Below are 25,561 nucleotides of genomic sequence, written 5' to 3'. Positions count from 1 at the left end.
AATTGTGCACCCCAGTTTTCCTTTCTTTTGTATTAGAGGGGGTCTAGCGTGCATGCACCACTTATAACAAGAGTCTATGTTAAAGACATTTAAATGAAAATTACACACAATAGTCACAGTCTGTATAATGTATCACTCATTTATTTTCATGTTTTTGTAAAATGATTTTATGTGATTCCTATCTTCTTCTTGTTTATGTACAGTATATATATTATATATATATATATATATATATATATGTATACATCTATATAACCCATTCAAACTCTGACTTTCACACAGGTGAGACCTTTCCACAGGAGTTGGCAGGCACGAGAGGCCTGGAGACACAAAGCAGATCAAAGTTAGATTCCCCAAAAACAAAAGTCAAATCTAGCCGAAGTTACTATTGAGGCGCTTGAAAAGTGACCAAATCACTCACCAGGCAGGACGAGACATCATGTAGTGAATGTCAGGTCTTTGGAATCCATTAAATGAGCAGGAGGCAGCTATGGTGTAGTGACCCATGTTTTTAAAGACCAGCCAGTCGCCCACCTGCAGATCAGGCAGGAAACACTGCTCAACAATGTGATCCACACCATCACAGGTTTGGCCCCAGATGCTACATGGGTACATGGTTTCATCTGGCTTTGGCTTCTGAGGAGAGTGAAAAAAAGAAAGCGATTGATTGTTATGAAAAATTAGTTTCACCTTTCATTGATCAAAATGTGTGATGATTTGACTTGTCACCATTTTATTCCTTCATTTTTGATTACCTTATGCAGTGTTGGCAGAACCTTAAAGTTGTGCAAGGGTATCACTTTGAAAGATCCATACACTCCATCATTGATGTAGTACATCCGAGTCTTGTTGTTGATCACTTTGTCTTTATCTGTGAAGAAAGCGTAATTTAATTTAATTCACTGCTGCCTTTCAGCTGGCAAATTTACATGGTACTCCTGAGAAGTTGACTTTACTGAAATGACAACAAGAGTCAACAAAGAAAGATTTATCAGGATGATTTTTCTTTTTAATAGCCTGCACTTGTTGACTATTATTTATTTATGTAACTTTACACTTTTTGTTCTCGTAAACGTTATAAATGCCTCCAAGTCACTGAAGCCATTGGTCTGTATTTGTGTGACCTTTTTTGTCACATTTTACAAATGTCTTTGTCACATCACCAAAATGTCAATTTTGAACAGGCAAAAATGTTAGTAACAAATAAAACGATTATTTTACCATCAGAGTCTGACTCCTCGTCCATGATGACCTTCTTGGCAATGATGTTGACAACCAGTGTGAAAGCAGAAGTTACATAAAAGCGTCCTGGCTCAGCAATGATCTTAACACCAGTGTCAGCAGGAAAATACTTGTCCAGAGCAGGGTTGATAGCAGCTGTGAGCTAGAGAGAATAAAAAGTGTCAATTTATAAATTAGATTAAAATAAATCTAATAATGCTTCATCTAGTAAAGTAAGGCAGCAAATCCTCAATGTGTAGATACAAAAATGTATATATTCAGTATGCAAAATATTTTAAAGGTAATTTTACCTCTTCAAATTTGAGTTTAACATCATCTGTACCAGGGAATCCACCACCAATGTCCAAGAGATCCATTTTGAACCCAAGTTCAGCCTAGATATCAAAAGATGAAGTCTTTGTTTACTTTGCTGCATAAAAAGACTGTGAAATTCTGGGGAAAAAGTATTTGCTTCCTTCCTGATAAATTTTTTGTATATTTGCTAATTTCGTGTCTCAGATCATCATAATAAAGTTTCAAAAAAGTTGATTTCATTTTAAGCAGCAGAGTAGAGGACTCTTTTCAGAATGAGCGTGAGTGTAAGTGGTGGAAAAAAACCTCGGAATATGTGGATATTTTGGATTCAGGAATGGCAATGTTTAACAGAAAACAAATTTCATGCAAAACTTGTAAAAGTAAAATCCCATGGCAACAGAACCAATCAATGTTTGACGGATCAATGCGGATATTTTGTGATGGGTACGTAATCACCCATGTGCAGTATGTTTCATTCCATTCCATATTTGAACACATTTTGGTGCATGTATGCAGAATCAGACACGCCCATCAGAATAAGTTTCATCTGGATCTGATTCAGATTACAGATTTGACAGCAATTTAAATATATCATGGTTCAGTCCCATTTAACAATTTCAGATGTGTTATAGCAACAACATCGAACAGAAGATGGTAAAGTTCTACACAGATCTAGAAAGTCGCCTGGATCCAGTCAAACAAAATGTAAAATTGTCAGGTGCTGTAAAACAGAGGTGGAATTAAAAAGTTGTCATTGGGGGCTGATGTGTGTGTCCATCTTAAGATTTGACAAGCATTTATAGTTTATGCATTTCTTTTCACTACACCTAAGACTTAGTCACTCTGCACATGCAGCATTCAGCATTCATCTGTGTGTGTGTCAGTGTCTGAGTAAAGCAACATACACACGATGTGGCTAGGAAGAGGGACGTGTGGGCTTCTTTGCTAAGGCTGCTGCCCCCATGACCCAGACCCCGATAAGTAGAAGATGGTGGCAAAGATGAGGAGAACAACAATTTAAAAGGCAAACTTTGGATAACACTTTAGATTAGGGAACAAATATTCACCATTAACTAGGTGCTTACTAACATGCATATAAGTAGCATACCAGACCTTTATTAGTAATTATTAAGCATGTATTACACCTTAATCAGGAAAAATCTTAATTCATGTCGTAATAGAGGTAGAATAAGATTATGTAGAATAAGATGTTTACTTTGTGTTTACATGCGTTATTTTTGCCTACATTTAAAATTGTTTGCGTGATCTGAAATATTTTAATGTGACAAATAAGGGAACATTATTATATTTATTTTTCACAGATATATGTCTTACCCCCATAAGAAAAACAAAGTCAGCATCTGTGATTGCCTTTACGTATGCCATAGCATCCCAGCAGCCACTGCCAGCATGGAAGCTGACACCAATCACATCCAGCTTCAGCTCTTTAGCTCGCTCCAGAAGACCTCGACAGGATTTGAGATGGGCCCCAAACTTCATACTGAGACTAACCTCTGCCTTTGAGTCATCAGCTGTGATTCGTAGCACCAGCCTGTGCACAAGACAGAAATGTTGACTGTATTAGTAAACAACAGGTTTCATGTCAACAGGTATTCAGATGACACTTCAACTGATAAATGACATACAATTAACTAACTACAAATATATATCTAACCCCATACAAAGGTTCATGTTAACTATATATTTTATTTTTCCAGTGATATTAAGTATCATTCAACTACTTCAGTATTTGGGTAGCCTTCTTAAATCCATATGAAGTGAAATTCAGGAGTATCATGAAATACCTGAACCAGCTCCACACAGTAACTGCTGATTAAACAAGTGTTTGGATATTACCAGTATGGTTTTATTTCGATGTAATTGTTTTCATACATTTGTTCATACAAATCAGTGGTCAGCAAACGGCAGCCTCTGGGCCATACTAAAATGTGACGTCAACAGACTGCTAGCCACGGATTGGTCAGAGGGTGTTGTCAGTGGAAGAGTCATGAGCGCAACGTCCAACACAAAAATCAAACCAAACAATGCGCAACCTTTAGTTAAAAAATGTAGTTAAAAAAAACAGTTAAAAATACTTCCTTAAATCCAAAAGCTGCTGATCGTGAGTTGAATCACAACCTGTTAGTTCCTGCCGGTGATTCAGGAACTACTAAACGATTCGGTGAACAAATCTTCTTAATTAACTGATTCCAATGATTCACTGAAAACAGCTGCTTTTCTCGTCAATAGTTTGTGTGTTTGTGCCGAATTTAAAATGATGTCACAGTAGTTGTGTGCAGCCATGCTATGACGACCCAGCACATGTTGAGGTGCTGATATAGTGATGGAAAACAGTGTGTCTGATACCAAACCAAGTAGAGTAGTGCTAGAACTGTATAGAAGAGCCAAAAGCGAGTACATTGGTCCTCTTGCATTAAGTGCTCTTTTCCACAGCATGTTCTACTCAGCTTATCATATTGGGGAACTTGGTAGCACATGCACATATTTAACTGTACTGTCTGCAGGTGTCTGGTGTCTGTCTGACCAATGGCAGTGGGCAGCCTTGCCCAATAATGCCAGGGCTGCTTTTTTCATCCCAGTATGGACGTTATGCAATATTTCCTCTAGAGGGCAACTAACATGGCAACCATTTGAAGAAGTAATTTTATTGTGCTTGATCCGAATAACAGAAGTCTTCCCCCGTTTTTGTGAGATGGTGCAGAATTATGTCGATCTGAACCCCACACCATCTCACAGAGACATTTGTCTAAACTTTCTGCCATTTTCAAATGCCTGCATCAATTTTCTTTGTCGTTTTCCTGACTGATTGGACTATTGACTCTATCCTGCCTTCACACATTCTGGTGGGATTGCTTTGCTTCACAATGATGGACAAAATGAACGCACAATACAGACGAAAGGCTCCGCTCATCTCAGCCTCCTAGTATAAATGGGCCTTATTTTTATTACAAACGTTTTATTACAAACTACTGAGTTTTCAGAGCTCAACAGGAGGTCAGAAGAATAGTTTGAACTCAAGCTTATGGCTTCCTGTTTTTTTTTTTCTTCCTGTTTTTTTCTTCAGTCTTTCAGTCTGAGCAGTACTACATTAACAAATGTTGTATGCATAAATAAGATTCAAGTGCTGTTGTTATTATTTTCTTTGGATTGCGTATGTGTTTTCAAACTGACACTGTTCAAACTTGCTGTTTTTTTTTGTTCTTTTTTACCAAAATGGTTTAATCATTTTACAGTTTATAGTATTAAAATCTATCTAGTAATTCCTGTAACAGTACTGTGATGGAAAATACAACACCATATTAATGTGAGAGCAAATACAGTACTTATACTATAGGATCATAATAACTAATGGTTACTGTAATTTAGATTACAGTAAGCATACTGTGAAATGCATTACAACAACCTTCTTGTCAGTTACTGCCAGCAAGGTATTGTAGATTTCACAGTAATCTTTTTATAGTATCATGGGTGATGAAGTGTCTTACTTGGCATTGTCATAACAACGGGCCACTTTGATAAGTTCCTCCTCACTATCAAAGGTCATCATCTGGACCCCATTTGCTGAAGCATACTTGATGTGAGAAACTTGCTTGCAGGGGTTGGCGTAGATGATTCTGCTTGGTTCTACTCCCAGAGACTGAACCAGCTGAATCTCTGACTACAGAGAGGGAACAAAATAGTTAGAAATACAACAAGCACAAGTTTCCAATACCATGTCAACTTTGAATATCTCACAAAAATGCACCTTGCTTGCACAGTCAAAGCCAATTCCCAGAGACGCCAGTGTCTTAACCACTTCCCGAGTGTCGTTACATTTGACAGCGTAGTAAGGAGTGACACGAGGCAGGGCCCTCACCCATTGCAGGTGTTGCTTCAGCAAATCTCCCAAGTCACAGACATAGAAGGCGTCCATGTCATCCTGCAATGTAGAAAATGAAAGAGACAAAAGCAGTCAACAATAGTCTCTTTGAGAGAATAAAACATTTAGCTCCACAGGTATGACCACTGTTCCACCGGTTTCCCAAAACCGATTCTTATAGCCAAAACCAGCAAGAGAGTGTTTGCTGAACACGGACACACATATAAGTGGTGGAGATTGAAAGAGGTAGAGATTGCTGTGTCAATGGAGACAGTGGCAAGAGAGTGGGACACATCGGCTAAGTAAAGCAATGAAAGTGAATGCACTTTCGGTGAATGAATGGTGAAACGCTATATTTCATTTATCTCCTGTTCTGTACTACATTTATTTGGGGGAAAAAAGGTTTTCTTTTTCATAATTTCTGAGACATTTTATGCAGAATATTAGACCGATCTGAGCCAAGTAGGTCTATAACTGTATCATGGAAAAGTGACATTACCGTCGTAGATGATTCATTGATAATCTTGTCAACCATATCCTGGGCAGAGAATCCTTCCTCCAGGAGAGTGAATTCATTTTCAGTGGGAGTGGCAGTGTTCATCCTGTTGGTTACTCTGGAAGAAAGAGATTGAGGCAAACTGTGATTACAATCATTAAAACCATTTATTTGACAGACAACAAAAAAAAAAAACAGTTCTATATACTGTATATATATATCTTATATATACAGTATATACAGGTGTAAGTGTTTGTATATGTATGCGTGTGAGCACAAAGACCCTGTAAAATGGCTAGAAATAGTAAACAAGATTGCTGACTCAAAGATAACTATATGATGTCAATGCAATAAATAATCAGGACAGTGATGCACTAACTTAGATATAAAAGATGGATATTGCTAACTAATTTACTGTGAAGTAACTACATTGAAGAGGTTGGTGTTGTCAAAAGTGAAATTTTACCCTGGATTACTTCAAAGTACAGTAAAAGTACCTCATACTACTTGTATGAGGTACATATTTTTGTTACTTAGCCAGTGTTCGTGGGTCTGGTGGACCCGCTGTATTTTTGGGTTTTTAATTCACCACAATCAAACAATTTTACGTTAAAATACCCAACAGAGATTTAATTCATCTCAAATACAAGCAAAATAAATGCGTATATTTGCCCTTTACCTTTGTTAGATCACATTTATGAATTAAAGTGATACTTGTTTGTTTGTTTTTTAAATATAGACGAATAATCTCAGTTTTGGATTACTCCAAAAGTACACAGTACAAGAAGTACTAAGTCCTACAAAACTGAAACAATAAATTATTCATAAATTTAAAATATTTTATTTAATTATTCTCAAAAAAATTAAATGAGACAAGATAAGATATTGCTTTATTCATTCTACGTGGATAAATCTGCAGTGTTACAGCAGCTAAAAATCATAACAAGGTAATAGAAGAACATTTGAAGGAAATTATGTTTTCAAATGTCTTGTTCTGTCTCTAAACCAACAAAATGATTCAGTTTTAATGATGTATTTGTTATATGGAGCAAAGAAACCAGAACATATTCACAAACCATCAAACCGATTAATTGATTATCAAAATATTTGCCGATTAATTTAATAATGTAATCACTTAATCAAGCTAATGTTTCAGCCCTAATAGACAATGAAACAAACTGTGCCAAAAGATTTTAAAAATGGTTATTAACCTGAATCAGACTTTTATTTTGAAATAGTCACAGGAAAGGAAATGTATACATGAGGCTTCATGTCTCAGCTAAATATTATTTTTGTAAAGCATGTTGCACAAACCATGAGAATAAATACAATGCAAATATGTGAAATTTGTTTCACATGCTGCAGATGAAATATTTGAACTCAAGCTAAAAAAAAAAAATTGCGTGACACTATGAAGTAAAAACAAGTCTGTGATAATCCCAATGTTTCATCATTTTCAGAAATATGTAAGAGAAAGACTGGGTAAAGAGGGTTTGCGAAAATACGAGAAAATGCAAACAACAAAAAAGGTGGACATTTTTTGTTTACTGAAATGCTTGACAAATGGTACCAGTGACAGGACTCATTCACACAAACACTTCAAACAAGGCTTTGGTAAACGGTAAACTTGTTTGGACAGTAAACAATGAATGTACTGGACCCACCAGTTAGGATTTACCAGTTAGGAGCATAGGCCTACTAAATGTGGAGGGGAAAATCTTCTTCTCTGTGATGGTAAGAAGAATGACCACCTACCTCACAGAGAACAACTACCTCGATACCAGCTGCCAGAAAGCCAGGATCACAGGTTTCCCTGGCTGTGTAGAGCATACTTCCATGATTTGGGAAGAGATCCATACCACTAAGAGGGAGAAGAAAGATCTACACGTCATATCGCTAGACCTAGGTAATGCCTATGGGTCAGTACCACATCTGCTCATAGCCTACGCTTTGGAATTCTTCTACATCCCAGACAACATCAGGACATAAAAACATAAAGTGCTATGTGCTAAATTGCTAAGCCGTTTTTTGCACATTATTCTATTGCACATTGTCATTGTCAGCTCAATGAAAGCAGGGACAAATGATAATATAAGGTGGTTAGATTTGCATAACGGCTCACGGAGTCTTCTCCCTGATGGCAAGGTTTTGTCTCCAGCGAAGAGTGGGTGTTGGGAGTCGGAAATTACTGCATGCTCATAAATACTCTGTATGGGCTCATATTCTTCCCTCCCTATGATTTTCATTGCTGTTTTGTGCATGCCAGCCAGTTTGCTTTTGAGCTTAATGGTTAGGTTGCCAAACTATGAGGTGATCCCATATCTAATGATGCTCTCTACAATGGCACGGGAGAAAATCATCATGATGTGGCTGCTCACGCCGTACAATCTTAATCTCCACAAAAAATATAGCCTCTGTTGCAATCTATTGCACAGGTTAACAATATGTGTCTTCCAGCAGAGAAGATTATCAATATGAACTCCTAAATACTTGTATAAGGATACCTGGGTGATTTCCTGATTTCCTGGCAAAAATTTCAAACAAGGCTTTGGTAAATAAACGTTCTGGACCCACCAGTTAAGTTTTACCAGCCCTCAAAGAGGATTGGCTTTCAAAAGATTGAATGTACCTCAAATTATAAAATAAAACAAAAATAAAAAAAACCGAGGGATAAAATAATACATTTTGAGTAGCTCTTCACTGTACAATAATTATTGAATGCATCAGTTTCAGATGTTTACAGGTTCAATTAACCATGAAATTGACTATATGAAGAACTTTAAATTTCCTGAATATCCATATCTTTTACATGTAATTCCTGATTTTTTTGGTTATTAAAAGGGGGCTTTGAATGATGCCTCTAATCTTTAAATGCAGTACAGTATTTCAATACAGACTGGAAGCTGCCTACGAGAGAAAGAAGGTGAAGTATGGAGACCTGGTCGCAGAGAGCAGAGAAAGTAGGTGGCGTGTGAGGCTGTACCCAGTGGAGGTGGGAGCCAGAGGCTTCGTGGGCAGATCAACAGCATGCCTGCTAAAGGAGCTGGGACAATGTGGAGCCACACTGAGTGGATCCACCAAGGAACTCTGGGGAAGCTGAAAAAGCAATCCACTGGCTCTGGCTGAATCCACCAGGATCTCCTGGTCCCACTGCATTATTGGGGTTTTAATGCAGTGGGATTATTACTGGAACTCTTTCCTCTCTGGTCTCCCTGACAAATCCCTTCATAAACTTCAACTGGTCCAGAATTCAGCTAATATCAATAGCCAATATCACCACCTCTGTATCTCTCCGACCTTCTCCATATCGCCACCTCCTCCCGCTCCCTCAGATCCTCCTCCATCCACCCCACTGTGCCCTCCGCTCCAACTAGTACTACTGCTATTACTACTACTACTACTAATAATAATAAATACAATGTATATATTTACTTTATCTCAGATCCACATACTATAAACATTATTTTTGAAATCGTTTTTAATATTTCTCATTTATGAATATGAGTACTTTTCATAAATTAATCACAATTAAATTATGAGTAACAAAAACCTATGTTTCTCTGAATGCATATATGGCCACATGCATCATCAACCCACCTCCAAATATTTATTTTTTTGATTAAACATTTGTGTTTTATAAGTGAATTTTTCATTATAATCTTTCTGTAGAAAAGGGGATTCATGCTAACAGGGTCGGTGCAATACACTGAAAACACACAGGCAACTATTTGAAAAGGTAGTGTTTTTGAATGTAACTGTATTGAAACTCAATCCATCAGCAATAAACTAATGTCTTGTGTGCTGATATGCTTCACATCTCAAGCTCCCTCTTGAGTCAGAAGACAGTACCTCCGTGTTAGCAGGGTGTTTTCCATTAGATGGTGTTATGCAAATGAGTTCTATGTAGATTACAAAAGAAATGTTGTAAAGGACATCTTGATGACATCTCTCCTGAACAAACCAGCTGCTTACTATGCTTTACTTTGTCTCAAGCAGGGCAGGGAGGAGCATAGCAGCTGTTATTGAGGACAAAACAATCTAGCTACTTGTGTTATTATTGCAACTGTAGGGGAGGAAATATCTACCACCAAGTAACAATCTCTCCCCAAGAAGTATTCTGTCTTTCCGGCGTTAGCAAGAGGTTTTCCAAAGTAAAGTAAAGTATAGTAAATATTTCTTTAATCTGACTCCATTTAAACAACAATTAACTTTACTTTTAAATATTGTGGGAATTAAAGTTTACCAATCATTTAAAATGTAAACCCTTTAAGAATTCAATCCTATTGTCAAGAAATCTGACACTGGTCTAGTTCAGGGAGGGTTTATATTATAAAAACCACTCAGTGACCTTTTCCACATAGAAGATTAGCCTTAATGCCTAGGTTGAAATATTCAGAGGTCAGAAATGTAACTCAACAGTTTACAGGACATGATACTCAATCTTTTCTATTCAACTCAGAGGTGAAGGGTATAGCCCTTGTTGAACATGGAAGAATAGCCGAGACACCTGGGTTGAAGTATTCAGAGGTCAGAAATGTAACTCAACAGTTTACAGGACATGATACTCAATCTTTTCTATTCAACTCAGAGGTGGAGGGTATGAGTGTTAAATCTCACCATATAACTAGACTAAATAAATCTTCAATAACAGATTCTTAACTATTTAGAACAAAGGTCTCAACAAGGCAATATTAGAAATGAAGGGTTAACATACCAGTTTATTGAAATGTCCAGTGGTAGAAAATACATCCAGTAAGTTGTGTGACACACAGTTGATGTGTGGTAGCTTCTGTTAAGCAGACCAAACTCCACGGTGAATGGGAGCTCTGTCCCTTATATCCAAGATATCCCACCAGAATACAGACACTTTACATTTACATATCCATTGTGATTTACTCAGGAATGCTATTTCCGTCTGAGGACCTTTTAATCACCATGGGGTCTTTTCACATGACAGTTGAGCCACCTTGACTTGTCTACTTCCTGCACTGAGAACATCAGACTTACACACTTCAAATGAGACAGTGTTTACACTTCAGAGTGGTGGGACTGTCCCCAACTGAGGAAGTTTGAACCAAGTTGATTAATTCATTTACAGATAATCAAAGAGCAGAATATACAGAGTGATGACGTTTCGTCTATTGTCTCCAGGGTGTGGTCTCACTGTCTTACACAACAGAAGATTATGCTGCCCTGAATTGCATTCTAAATGTAATAATATTATAGTCTAAATGTGACTATACATTTCTCAAAAAGAAAGAGCCTGTTTTTATCAATCTAGGGTCTTCTATGGCCAAGACAAGCAAGATAGACAAGGAAAAGTGCATCCAAGTCTGGGACAACACCTTCAAGGGCCTTCAACTCGGATTTTTAAGCATATCCAGATTGTATTTAGCTAGATTTTTGCACAGCCAAGAAAACACATGATCACATTTTTCCAGTCTGATTTCGGATGTGTTTCTGATAGGATTTAGATCTGTTTCAATCTGAATGTATTGTCGCTCAGATAGGACTTCAAAGTTTCTTCTGCGTCACAAACAAAATCACTTTGACATGACAAAACCAATGACGTAGATCCAGATTGAAGTGGCGATCGTGATAACCACTACACTACGGAAACCCTTACGAAAGAACTGAGATTGGAGAGTTTCCCAAAATACAACGAGCCTGACAGCAATAGATGTGTGCTTTGACAGGAGGGAGCAAAATGGAGACTTTGAAAGTTTGCTTTTGAACACTACCTTGACAAATGGTCCACTTGGGGTGCAGACTTTATGAGTATCTACTGAGTGTGATAGTTCTATTCAATTGTCAGCTGGAGCACAACTGTGTTGTGTTGATCTGTCTCCAGACTGTTGGTGTCTGATTTGCGTTGACCCCAACTACTCTGGCTGACAGGAAAGCTTCGGAAGGCTCTCTTCTTGGTCCTATTGCCCATCTCAATGAGACGAGGGTCTTGAGCTATGTTTCTCAGCAGCAGCTGTATTGATCAAATACTAATCAGGCTTTAGTGAATCGCTGTGGAAGCAAACTTGTTTCGGCTCGGTTTCGAACCGAGGACCTTTCGCGTGTGAAGCGAACGTGATGACCACTACACTACGGAAACCCTGTGAAAGACGCCAGGATTGGAGATTTTTCCCAAAATGTAATGAGTCTTATAGCAGTGGATGTGTGATTTGGCAGGAGAGGCATCTGGTCATGGTCGAGTTTTGATATAAAGGTCCCATGGGCATAGAAGAGGAAAAAGCTCCCCGTCGGGGAATCGAACCCCGGTCTTCCGCGTGACAGGCGGAGATACTGTCCACTATACTAACGAGGACTGCGGCCACCCCTTTCGTGGCCATGGTGTGAAATTGCGGGGCCCGGTCTGTCTACTTTTGCTGCCAGCCAACAGTCTGACATTGCAAGAGATGCACTCATTCAGAGTGAACCCCGTGTCGAGGTGAATACCTACCCCAGGGGGTCTTCACTCAGATAATGAAGAAGACCATACATCTCTTCCCAGGAAAGATGAAAGTTACATTCGGAAAGGCTCCATCAGGCCATCTCCAACAGGAACCTTCAGATGAGGACAGGTTGCCCCCGCAAAGTCATGGCCTTGGGAAGACAAGGCTGCATAGGTTGCAGACTGCATACCTTTCTCTCCTCCTCCTTATTTTATTATATTCTTACTTTTTGTAACTTGCATGAGGCAAGGAATCTATTTGTGATAATAATTTATGTTTAACCATACATTTGAAGTAGACGCATGAGATGGGATGGTGATTTCATTGAGCTTTCCTGTGGAAACGTTTTAGAAGTTTTGTATTCTTTTTTTAAAATAAATAAAACATTAGGTTCAAAGCCAAAATGATTGTGTGTTTTGTCCAAATGGGGACCACATGAAATCATAAGGCCTTCTGAATCACTTTAGGACTCAAGAGCACCATCTAGTGGTCAGCACATATTACTGAGAGACATGTTAATTACCATGTATAAACTGTGTTTTGTATATGAACACCCATGCACATACAGATACACACATGTCACACACCTAGGCACTAGCACATGAATATACTGTAACTCTCCATTAACTACAATTAATAGGCTGTGATGCATCCACTGTCCTGTCCTGTGTTAATAATAAACAGAAACACTGTAAAACCCTTATCATTATCTTTATGCCTTTATTATTTATTTTATGGCTGGAAAACTCTGCTCCTGTAGATGACCGAGCAATTCTTTGGATACTGAACATTTAAACCAGTAGGTCACAGAGAGGTCAACAACATCTACCCTGATACACCCCAGTTTGCTCCCTACAGGGTTGTGTTCTCTCACCTCTTCTTTTCATTCTTCACACCACTGAGTGCAGGTCCACAACACCATAACACCACACTGCCATCTAGTGTATAAGATCCCAAAGGGTCAGTGAAATACCCCTGTAGAGGTGGCACTGGCTCAGCTCTCAATTTAAAGGGCCACAGAATTTTACTGGTATAACACAGGTAAAATTAAAAATGGCAAGGAGGAGACTCGCCTACCCCAGAATGGCTACCCTGTTAGGGTTAGGAGAATAGCAATTGTTCTCTGTTGGAAACCTTGCTTCCTCAGTAGATTTCCATAGAATTAGGCTTCTATTGACTACTACTACTGTTACTGTTTTACACTCATGTTCTGCTGCAAAATAACTCTTAATCTACACATGAATCCTGGATAAATTGATAACACACTATTCTAAACAATCATCACATGATAATATCAAGACTGTATTCTGTAATGGCCAGACTGACCACCCAGAGAGCGTACTAGTCCTTTAAACATAATTAAAGTGAATATAAGTCTAGCTTTAGCATGCTGCTATCCTGTGCAGGATTGTGTCAGCTTTCCTTCTCTATTTCATGGATGGAGGCCTCTCACCCTTCTTCTCCCGCTCAGCCCTTACAACCCACACATTCTCGACAAGTGTAAAACACTGACACGCCAACACTGATATATATTGCTTATGCTTGTGCTTGGAAGCTACTCTAATTAAAATTATTTACAGATGTCTTTACATAAAGAAATTATCCTCATAAGGGCTAGTCCAAACAATAACATGGAGTGTTGCCATGCCACGAAGTGAATTGATATCCTCCCTTGTGGCTGAGAGGATATTTGTTTGGCCTCAAAATCACTAAATTTCATTGGATGGAATATATTTTAAACATTATAGCCATCTTAGCCCATTTTAATTGTTGAAATACCTGTAAAGGGCTACTGCAAAACTGATTTGTGGTCCTACCTTTATGGTAACTTTGTAATTACTATGGAGACTCTATAACTTGTATTATCAACAATAATATAAGAAGAGATCTTGCCTTTTGCTTCATCATAGATAGTGAAACTCTAATGTTGACACTTGACTGTATTAGTCTGTGTACAATCATAATTAGCAACATTGCATGTACAATAAGGAACTCTTTGCTATATGTTTTCAACTGGCCTTCATACATCACATACCATTTTAAAATTCCTGAATTTCAGTTCTGGCTGGACTAAATAAGTTTGATTGTAATCTGTAAAATCTGTAAAATCAAATATTTATTAGGGAAGCTTGCACACCCCACACTAGTGTTTTTCATGTCAGACATCTCTGCCAAGAAGTCAACATTTATCTCATTCAAAGCCCTCTTTTCCATACAGTCCTGAGGAGAGAGGCACATACTGTATTTGAAGAAGAACCTGTGGAAGTTGTTTAGCAGTATTGTAATTTTACAAAGTACACACACTCTGGATGGCATTACCATGGCCTCCAGCTCTACTGTAAGGAACCTTGGAGTTCTTATTGACCAAGATTTGTCATTCCACTCACGCATACAACAAGCCTGCAAGTCAGCCTTCTTCCACCCGTTTGGTTAGATTTTTGTTCTGCAACATAACAAAAATCGGATACATCCTGTCATTAAAGGATGCTGAAAAGCTTCTTCATGCCTTTATTACAACAAAAAGTCTCTGAAGAGTCTTCACTTGGTTCAGAATTCCAAAAATTCCAAAAATCATTCATTCCAACTGCCAACAGCAGAGGAATTTCAATTTCAGTAACCTCAAAATGATCTGCCACTGGTCCTTTTCTTTCTTTTAAGTAAATATGTTGTTTACTCAGGTTTTATTTGGTGTACTTTTTCCTTGTGTATTTGTGTTTAGGTCTTTTTTAATTTCTTGTGTGTTTGTGCGTGTGTGTGTGTGTGTGTGTGTGTGTGTGTGTGTGTGTGTGTGTGTGTGTGTAAAGGTGATGTTGAGCCCTGTCAAAAAAAAAATTCTGTCACCCCTTGGTGTCAGATAAATAAAGTTCTATTCTATTCTATTCTATTCTATTCTATTCTATTCTATTCTTTTCTAATGCATCCTCACATATAAAGCACTAAAGCACTGATCAGGACTCATCATATCTCAAACATGATTATTCCCAAATAGACCATTCCAAGATGTAGACTTTGTCCCTCTTCTCATTTTATTTCAAATCAAATCATTTATAGTCATTTTGAAAAATCTCTGCAAAATTCTGAAAATGACAAAACTGTCATGAATTTATTGAGTAGTATACCTACATGCCAAAAATGTTTCCAACACTCTTTCTTTTTTATGTTGTATATTTAATAATTTTTCAACTGGAAAAAAAGATACAAAGATCCAACACTCAATAAACATCTGTGTTTTTATTTATGGTAATTGACCATTTTATGTGTTGCCTTTTCATGACGCCATCCTCTTTGCAGAGCTGCTGCAACGTTTTACATAAATAAACGTCTAAATGCTCTCAATCATTTTCTGTACTCTTTGGTGTGAATCCACAGAGCAGATTTTCCTGCAAATATTTCACAATAAATAGTTTATCACTTCTAGTATGTTTTATAGAATCGTCAATGAAAATAAAATAAATATGTAAATAAGTGAGCTTAATGAAAGTTGTTTTGTGATGTATAGAATACAAGAAAATATAAAAACATAGCAGCAGAGCAAACAAATATAAACCTGAAATAAATATTACACAGAATGCAGTTTTAAGAAAAATGTGGTTTGTGTCTTAAGATATGACGTATTTATAGTCTGGCAGCGACGTTGTCAGAGGTGATCAGCTCGCCTCTGTGGACGCTCTCGGACAAGAGAGAGAGATCATCGTACTATCGACAACTGTGGTAGAAATCTTGAGAGAATCAAACATTTACTGTCTCCAGACATGAATGATGAACTTAGGAACAGTTTGGCTGAACTGAGAATGTAAGTTACAGCTAATGTCCAGGCAGACGAAGACCACGAGACCTGGTTTATATTTGTTTTCTCTGCTGCTATGTTCTGGCGAATTGCATTCTGGGGTACATTATGTCATTTGTCCTAGATTGAATGCAGTCGTGGATATCTGAAATTACAATTGTCTAAAATGTGATTATGGATAGGAGTGTGGTTCGATTAAATGTTAAAACGGCTTGCCATACTAGCGTGCATGCACCACTTACAACAAAAGTCTATGTTAAAGACATTTAAATGCAAATTACACACAGTAGATATGGTCTGTATAAAGTATTGCTCATTTATTTTCATGTTTTTGTAAAATGATTTGATGTGATTCCTATCTTCTTCTTGTTTATATAAATATATATGTATATTTAGGTATATATATATGTACTGTATATATGTATATGTATATAAACATACATAACTTGTTCAAACTCTTTGTGAGTTATTAGCAATTAATGTGACTACTGGGCATGTTTCTCTCCATCTTGGCCACAGGCTGACTTTTCCCACAGGAGTTGGCAGGCACGAGAGGCCTGGAGAAGACAAAGTAGATCAAAGTTAGATTCCCCAAAACAAAAGTCAAATCTAGCCTAAGTTACTCTTGAGGCGCTTGAAAAGTGACCAAATCACTCACCAGGCAGGACGAGACATCATGTAGTGAATGTCAGGTCTTTGGAATCCATTAAATAAGCAGGAGGCAGCTATGGTGTAGTGACCCATGTTTTTAAAGACCAGCCAGTCGCCCACCTGCAGATCAGGCAGGAAACACTGCTCAACGATGCGATCCGCACCATCACAGGTTTGGCCCCAGATGCTACATGGGTACATGGTTTCATCTGGCTTTGGCTTCTGAGGAGAGTGAAAGAGAGAACGCAATTGATTGTTATGAAAAATTAGTTCACCCTTCATTGATCAAAATGTGTGATGATTGTCACTATTTTATTCATTTTTGATTACCTTATGCAGTGTTGGCAGAACCTTAAAGTTGTGCAAGGGTATGAATGAGAAAGATCCATACACTCCATCATTGATGTAGTACATCCGAGTCTTGTTGTTGATCACTTTGTCTTTATCTGTGAAGAAAGCATAATTTGATTTAATTCACTGCTGCCTTTCAGCTGGCAAATTTACATGGTACTCCTGAGAAGTTGACTGAAATGACAACAAATATTTATTTATGTAACTTTACACTTTTTGTTCTCGTAAACTTTATAAATGCCTCCAAGTCACTGAAGCCATTGGTCTGTATTTGTGTGTCCTTTTTTTGTCACATTTTACAAATGTCTTTGTCACATCACCAAAATGTCAATTTTGAACAGGCAAAAATGTTAGTAACAAATAAAACGATTATTTTACCATCAGAGTCTGACTCCTCGTCCATGATGACCTTCTTGGCAATGATGTTGACAACCAGTGTGAAAGCAGAAGTTACATAAAAGCGTCCTGGCTCAGCAATGATCTTAACACCAGTGTCAGCAGGAAAATACTTGTCCAGAGCAGGGTTGATAGCAGCTGTGAGCTAGAGAAAATAAAAAGTGTCAATTTATAAATTAGACTAAAATAAATCTAATAATGCTTCAGCTAGTAAAGTAAGGCAGTACATTCTCAATGTGTAGATACAAAAATGTTATATATATATATATTATATATATATTCAGTATGCAAATTTTAAAGGTAATTTTACCTCTTCAAATTTGAGTTTGACATCATCTGTACCAGGGAATCCACCACCAATGTCCAAGAGATCCATTTTGAACCCAAGATCAGCCTAGATATCAAAAGATGAAGTCTTTGTTTACTTTGCTGCATAAAAAGACTGTGAAATTCTGAGGGGAAAAAGTATTTGCTTCCTTCCTGATACATTTTTTGTATATTTGCTACAATTTCATGTCTCAGATCATAATAAAGTTTCAAGATATTTGATTTCATTTTAAGCAGCAGAGCAGAGGACTCTTTTCAGAATGAGCACGAGTATAAGTGGTGGAAAAGAACTTCGGAATATGTGGATATTTTGGATTCAGGAATGGCAATGTTTAACAGAAAAAAGCAATGGCAACAGAACCAATCAATGTTTAACGGATCAATGTGAATATTTTGTGATGGGTAATTAATCACCCATGTGCAGTATGTTTCATTACATTCTGATAGGAATCTACCCACTCATGACTTATAAAGGACGAAACAGTTAAAAAAAATCATGTCTCTGTCAAAACACATCATATTTGAACACATGTATGTAGGATCAGACACGACCATCAGAATAATTTTCAGCAATTTAAATATAACATGGTTCAGTCCCATTTAACAATTTCAGATTTGCTCATAGCAACAACATCGTAATAGAAGATTAAAGTTCTACACAGATGTAGAAAGTCGCCTGGATCCAGTCAAACAAAATATAAAACTGTCAGGTGCTGTATGTAAAACAGAGGTGGAATTAAAAGGTTCTCATTGGGGGCTGATGTGTGTGTTCATCTTAAGATTTGACAAGCATTTACAGTTTATGCATTTCTTTTCACTACACCTGAGACTTCGTCACTCTGCACATGCAGCATTCAGCGTTCATCTGTGTGTGTGTGTCAGTGTCTGAGTGAATGAATGAAGCATCATCCACACGAGAGAGTGGGAATGTAGGAGTAATACTGCAATTTGTAGTTCATATAGTGGTTTATGTAATAAATAAATAAATAGTATCAGGTTCTCATGACCCAGACCCCGATAAGTGGAAGATGGTGGCAAAGATGAGGAGAACAACAATTTAAAAGGCAAACTTTGTGTTTACATGCGTTATTTTTGCCTACGTTTAAAATTGTTTGCATGATCTGAAACATTTTAATGTGACAAATAAGGGAACATTATTACATTTATTTTTCACAGATATATATGTCTTACCCCCATAAGAAAAACAAAGTGAGCATCTGTGATTGCCTTTACGTATGCCATAGCATCCCTGCAGCCACTGCCAGCATGGAAGCTGACACCAATCACATCCAGCTTCAGCTCTTTAGCTCGCTCCAGAAGACCTCGACAGGATTTGAGATGGGCCCCAAACTTCATACTGAGACTAACCTCTGCCTTTGAGTCATCAGCGGTGATTCGTAGCACCAGCCTGTGCACAGGACAGAAATGTTGACTGTATTAGTAATCAACAGGTTTCATGTCAACAGGTATTCAGATGACACTTCAACTGATAAATGACATACAATTAACTAACTGTTACTAACTAACTCTTTTGCTAGAACTAAGAACAATTAACTGACTTTTTGACTGGTTTGGGAAAGAAAAGCATGGCTGTACATTAGAACATTTTTATTTTACTTTTATTTTACCAGGTAAAATGTTTGAGAACCAGTTGTCATTTACAAACATGACCTAAACGTATGTTATGGTAGAAGAAGCAGAGGTTCCAAGTGAGCTGAGCCGATATTAAAATGTGATGTCAACAGACTGCTGGCCACGGATTGGTCAGAGGGTGTTGTCAGTGGAAGAGTCGTGAGTGCAAAGTCCAACACAAAAATCAAACCGAACAATGTGTAACTGTCGATCAATTAAAATGACTTAGAAAATCTTAAAACCGCTGATCGTGAGTTGAATCACAACCTGTTCAGCCATATCTTAGTTTCTTAGTATCTTAGGCCTTAAGTTTTATTACAAACTACTGAGTTGCTCAAAGATGTCTCAGGTACTAGTGGGTCTCGCGGGTTACCCGCGGGTCGGGTTGGGTCGGGTTGGGTCGGGTCAAGAAATGTTCACTTTATTGGCGGGGCGGGTGGGGCGGGACATGAAGGATTAAATATGTCTGGTAAATCCACCAGACTTCACAAAAGCGCCAAGCAGTGGCCACAACAAACCAAAATCAAAAGAAGGCCAAGCTGCTAAATCTCATGTTTGGGACAATTTCTGGCTGTTTTCAAGCACATTTGTCAGACAGAATAAAAGCCTTATTCAATGACATATTTAATGTGTATTTAATAGTGTATTTAATAGTGTATTTAATAGGGTTGTGAAAAAAGATGCGGTTGTGCGTGCGGGATGGAGTGGGTCAAATGATTAAATAAATGCGGGACCCGCAGGTTGGAAATAATCCAGACCCGCGCATCACTATCAGGTACTACATTAACAAATGTATATGCATAAAATGATGTTGTTTATTATTTTCTGTGTTGTGTGTTTTCAAACTGACACTGTTCAAACTTGCTGTTCGATAGTTGTTGTTTTTTTTAAATGGTTTAATCATTTTACAATTAATAGTATTAAAATCTATCTAGTAATTCTTGTAACAGTACTGTGATGGAAAATACAGCACCCTATGACTGTGAGAGCAAATACAGTACTTACAGTAGGCATACTGTGAAATGCATTACAACAACCTTCTTGTCAGTTACTGCCAGCAAGGTACTGTAGATTTCACAGTAATCTTTTTATAGTATCATGGGTGATGAAGTGTCTTACTTGGCATTGTCATAACAACGGGCCACTTTGATAAGTTCCTCCTCACTATCAAAGGTCATCACCTGGACCCCATTTGCTGAAGCATACTTGATGTGAGAAACTTGCTTGCAGGGGTTGGCGTAGATGATTCTGCTTGGTTCTACTCCCAGAGACTGAACCAGCTGAATCTCTGACTACAGAGAGGGAACAAAATAGTTCGAAATACAACAAGCACAAGTTTCCAATACGATGTCAACTTTGAATATCTCACAAAAATGCACCTTGCTTGCACAGTCAAAGCCAGTTCCCAGAGACGCCAGTGTCTTAACCACTTCCCGAGTGTCGTTACATTTGACAGCGTAGTAAGGAGTGACACGAGGCAGGGCCCTCACCCATTGCAGGTGTTGCTTCAGCAAATCTCCCAAGTCACAGACATAGAAGGCATCCCTGTCATCCTGCAATGTAGAAAATGAAAGAGACAAAAGCAGTCAACAATAGTCTCTTTGAGAGAATAAAACATTTAGCTCCACAGGTATGACCACTGTTCCACCGGTTTCCCAAAACCGATTCTTATAGCCAAAACCAGCAAGAGAGTGTTTGCTGAACACGGACACACATATAAGTGGTGGAGATTGAAAGAGGTAGAGATTGCTGTGTCAATGGAGACAGTGGCAAGAGAGTGGGACACATCGGCTAAGTAAAGCAATGAAAGTGAATGCACTTTCGGTGAATGAATGGTGAAACGCTATATTTCATTTATCTCCTGTTCTGTACTACATTTATTTGGGGGAAAAAAGGTTTTCTTTTTCATAATTTCTGAGACATTTTATGCAGAATATTAGACCGATCTGAGCCAAGTAGGTCTATAACTGTATCATGGAAAAGTGACATTACCGTCGTAGATGATTCATTGATAATCTTGTCAACCATATCCTGGGCAGAGAATCCTTCCTCCAGGAGAGTGAATTCATTTTCAGTGGGAGTGGCAGTGTTCATCCTGTTGGTTACTCTGGAAGAAAGAGATTGAGGCAAACTGTGATTACAATCATTAAAACCATTTATTTGACAGACAACAAAAAAAAAAAACAGTTCTATATACTGTATATATATATCTTATATATACAGTATATACAGGTGTAAGTGTTTGTATGCGTGTGAGCACAAAGACCCTGTAAAATGGCTAGAAATAGTAAACAAGATTGCTGACTCAAAGATAACTATATGATGTCAATGCAATAAATAATCAGGACAGTGATGCACTAACTTAGATATAAAAGATGGATATTGCTAACTAATTTACTGTGAAGTAACTACATTGAAGAGGTTGGTGTTGTCAAAAGTGAAATTTTACCCTGGATTACTTCAAAGTACAGTAAAAGTACCTCATACTACTTGTATGAGGTACATATTTTTGTTACTTAGCCAGTGTTCGTGGGTCTGGTGGACCCGCTGTATTTTTGGGTTTTTAATTCACCACAATCAAACAATTTTACGTTAAAATACCCAACAGAGGTTTAATTCATCTCAAATACAAGCAAAATAAATGCGTATATTTGCCCTTTACCTTTGTTAGATCACATTTATGAATTAAAGTGATACTTGTTTGTTTGTTTTTTAAATATAGACGAATAATCTAAACACAGTACAAGAAGTACTAAGTCCTACAAAACTGAAACAATAAATTATTCATAAATTTAAAATATTTTATTTAATTATTCTCAAAAAAATTAAATGAGACAAGATAAGATATTGCTTTATTCATTCTACGTGGGTAAATCTGCAGTGTTACAGCAGCCAAAAATCATAACAAGGTACAAATAGAAGAACATTTGAAATAAGGTGCGGACATATTAACTATGTGCAAAAAAATGTGCAAGACAGACAATTCAATAACAAGATGAACGACTGTAGCTCCACTATGTACAATATATGCAATACATTTTTACTAATGTTTTATTTGACATAATTTGTTTGATATATATATATATATATATATACAGTACTTTGTGTTTGCTTTTGATAAGACTTTATTTTGAAAAACAGAAATATGACTACTTGGTCTGGTCTGGAATGTTTGAGTAGAATTGACGTAAAGGAGAGAATATTGGCACACTTCACGTGTAGGAGTGGCTGATTTGACCACAGAAAAACAAGTGACATCAACAAGTCTACTGTTAGCAGCAGTACCTGCCTTTAATGCATGTCTGTGGGTACATTCTGGACATTCTGCACAAGGACATGTTTGGTGCACTTTAAGCCAAGGTAAAATGTGTTTACAATTATTAATAGTAACATTTTATAATAGCACTGCTGTTGTTTATTAAATGAAGTGTTTATTTATGTATATTTGTGTTGTTTGTGTGTGCTCCATGGGCATCAGAGTCATTGGGTGGTTTGTGTGTATTCAGGTTGTTTGTCACATACAAACACATCTGATTCAATAACTAATCCAGTCTTCATTCAACTAGTCCATATGCATCAGCCTGTTTTTTTTTTTTTTTTAAACCCACTGTCATGGCAAGTCATGGCATGTCAAGATAACAGACCCCTCGCCAGACCTCAGTCTTAAGGTGGGCATATGAAATGCATGGGGGGGCACAATTATTAACCTACAGTACATATATTTTTTATCATCCTATACTCTATCCACACAGCATATAATCATCACGTTAAACATAACCAACAGCAATATGACCAGGTATAGCCTACAACCAGCGCATCATTTGTAAATCATAAGGTGCCAGAATGCAATGACGAGAGGGAATGCATACAGAAAACGGTGCTGAACAACAACACGCAAATGCCCACTTACAATGCGACTTACAAACCTCTGTTCAAAATAATATCCATGGTATAAATGTTATGACAATAATTTACAATTATTAAATGCCCACATCATCACTAGTGGGACGATAGGCGTCAGATACTTGTCCCCAGCACTATTTATGATCAACAATTTTGACCCCACCACTAAAATTTTTAATCAATTTATCATTAATTCTTGAACTAGCGGAAATAATGCACCTACTAGAAATACCATAGTGGTAATTTTGAACATTAAAAAAAATGTCTTTTGCTTGATTTGGGATACACAAACAGTTTAAACAAGGCTTTAGTTAATGTAACGCTTGTTAGGATAGTAAACGATGAACATACTGGACAGGTTTTACCAGCCTCACATTAAATGTCACTATTAAGACATGTCTCTGAACATCCATAACTTTCACATGTTATTCCTGATATTTATCTCTAATCAGGACTGTATGATTATGAAAAAGGTGGGATTTGATTGATTGCGCTAATCTTTAAATATGTCAATGCAGGATGATTTGACTGTTGACTTCTTAACAGATAGGTCTGACACCAAAAATCCACCGACAGTTCTTCCCAAAGCAAGTAAATAAATGTACTAGCGTGCATGTGCAGGCTAACTGCTAGATATCAGATTTTATACACTATAGGGCTGCAACTAATCGAGATATTGATTGGTCCATAAAATGTTGAAAAATATTGATCAGTGTTTCTCAAAACTGGAAATGATGTTTTCAAATGTCTTGTTCTGTCTGTGTCAGCAGCAGGTTATGCAGGCAATTATAAAATTATATCCAACCTTTCAATGTTGAAGTTTCTCTCCTTGGGTTCTCTCTGAAAGATCTCTGTCCTTACTGTGTGAGTTGGTAAAGATGGGCGGTAAGGAACTGTTAACACTTATAGTGCACAGGCACACCCTTGGTAAATTGCTGGTAATAATACACATCTCCTTATATGGACATCCCGGGGGTGTTCATAGGTCACATTTTCAGGCTTTAAACAAATTTGTTGTTTCTTTCCATCTTCTAATGTTCATTTTATATAACATTTTTAGTAGTGATACAAAGTAGCAGTAATAGTTCAAGTCAACTTTGAACTGTGATACAAAATTCAACCCAATTTTAAACATTTTGAGTACTTTTTGCTCTGTTGTGTTTATATAGTTGGTGAAAATATACGTATGTATTTTTTTTTATCAGATTGTCTATGTTCTGAATAAAGGATATACGACGTACTCTATATTGCACATTCCTATGGCCTCTGTATGTTTAAACATAGAAATGGAAAAAAAGCAGCCTAAATGCTCTGTTTTCTTAGGGTTAATGATCGTTTTCTAAAATTGTAAACATCATTTTGTGCAAGATCCCCTGGTACATACTGTATACATTGTATAATGATTGTAGTATCATGAACAATTAAACAGAATATTCAATTAGTAGAAGTGATAAACTATCTACTAACTATCTACTGTACATGTATCTTGTGTCACACAGTCCGACTTTTATTTTGAAATAGTCACAGGAAAGGAAATGTATACATGAGGCTTCATGTCTCAGCTAAATATTATTTTTGTAAAGCATGTTGCACAAACCATGAGAATAAATACAATGCAAATATGTGAAATTTGTTTCACATGCTGCAGATGAAATATTTGAACTCAAGCTAAAAAAAAAAAAAATTGTGTGACACTATGAAGTAAAAACAAGTCTGTGATAATCACAATGTTTCATCATTTTCAGAAATATGTAAGAGAAAGACTGGGTAAAGATGGTTTTCGGAAATACGAGAAAATGCAAACAACAAAAAAGGTGGACATTTTTTGATTACTGAGATGCTTGACAAATGGTACCAGTGACAGGACTCATTCACACAGACACTTCAAACAAGGCTTTGGTAAACGGTAAACTTGTTTGGACAGTAAACAATGAATGAACTGGACCCACCAGTTAGGATTTACCAGTTAGGAGCATAGGCCTACTAAATGTGGAGGGGAAAATCTTCTTCTCCGTGATGGTAAGAAGAATGACCACCTACCTCACGGAGAACAACTACCTCAATACCAGCTGCCAGAAAGCCAGGATCACAGGTTTCCCTGGCTGTGTAGAGCATACTTCCATGATTTGGGAAGAGATCCATACCACTAAGAGGGA

The 25,561-nt window shown here is 37.3% G+C and overlaps 2 protein-coding genes and 2 non-coding genes across 4 annotated transcripts; all 4 read right to left on the bottom strand.

The window, feature by feature from the left end:
* Positions 1-123: 123 nt before the first annotated feature.
* Positions 124-10,736, bottom strand: LOC131444845 (ornithine decarboxylase 1-like). The gene is made up of 10 exons (XM_058615528.1): positions 10,627-10,736; positions 5,916-6,030; positions 5,303-5,476; positions 5,043-5,215; positions 2,872-3,088; positions 1,533-1,616; positions 1,222-1,384; positions 756-871; positions 422-636; positions 124-320 (listed from the first exon to the last, which is right to left on the bottom strand). Exons 2-10 carry the CDS (start codon positions 6,015-6,017, stop codon positions 275-277), a joined length of 1,290 nt encoding a protein of 429 aa, XP_058471511.1. The 5' UTR covers positions 6,018-6,030; positions 10,627-10,736; the 3' UTR covers positions 124-274.
* A 1,209-nt stretch (positions 10,737-11,945) lies between these two features.
* On the bottom strand, positions 11,946-12,018 carry trnav-cac (transfer RNA valine (anticodon CAC)). The gene has a single exon. It is a non-coding gene; the product is annotated as a tRNA-Val (tRNA).
* Positions 12,019-12,159: 141 nt separating this feature from the next.
* trnad-guc (transfer RNA aspartic acid (anticodon GUC)) lies at positions 12,160-12,231 on the bottom strand. The gene has a single exon. It is a non-coding gene; the product is annotated as a tRNA-Asp (tRNA).
* A 3,338-nt stretch (positions 12,232-15,569) lies between these two features.
* Positions 15,570-24,227, bottom strand: LOC131444801 (ornithine decarboxylase 1-like). The gene is made up of 10 exons (XM_058615458.1): positions 24,211-24,227; positions 21,495-21,609; positions 20,882-21,055; positions 20,622-20,794; positions 19,062-19,278; positions 17,854-17,937; positions 17,526-17,688; positions 17,127-17,242; positions 16,804-17,018; positions 15,570-16,702 (listed from the first exon to the last, which is right to left on the bottom strand). Exons 2-10 carry the CDS (start codon positions 21,594-21,596, stop codon positions 16,615-16,617), a joined length of 1,332 nt encoding a protein of 443 aa, XP_058471441.1. The 5' UTR covers positions 21,597-21,609; positions 24,211-24,227; the 3' UTR covers positions 15,570-16,614.
* Positions 24,228-25,561: the final 1,334 nt, after the last annotated feature.

Source organism: Solea solea, chromosome 18, assembly GCF_958295425.1.
Source record: "Solea solea chromosome 18, fSolSol10.1, whole genome shotgun sequence".
Taxonomy (NCBI): domain Eukaryota; kingdom Metazoa; phylum Chordata; class Actinopteri; order Pleuronectiformes; family Soleidae; genus Solea; species Solea solea.
Note: the sequence above shows the minus strand (reverse complement) of the source record. Positions and strands in the feature narration are given on the sequence as shown.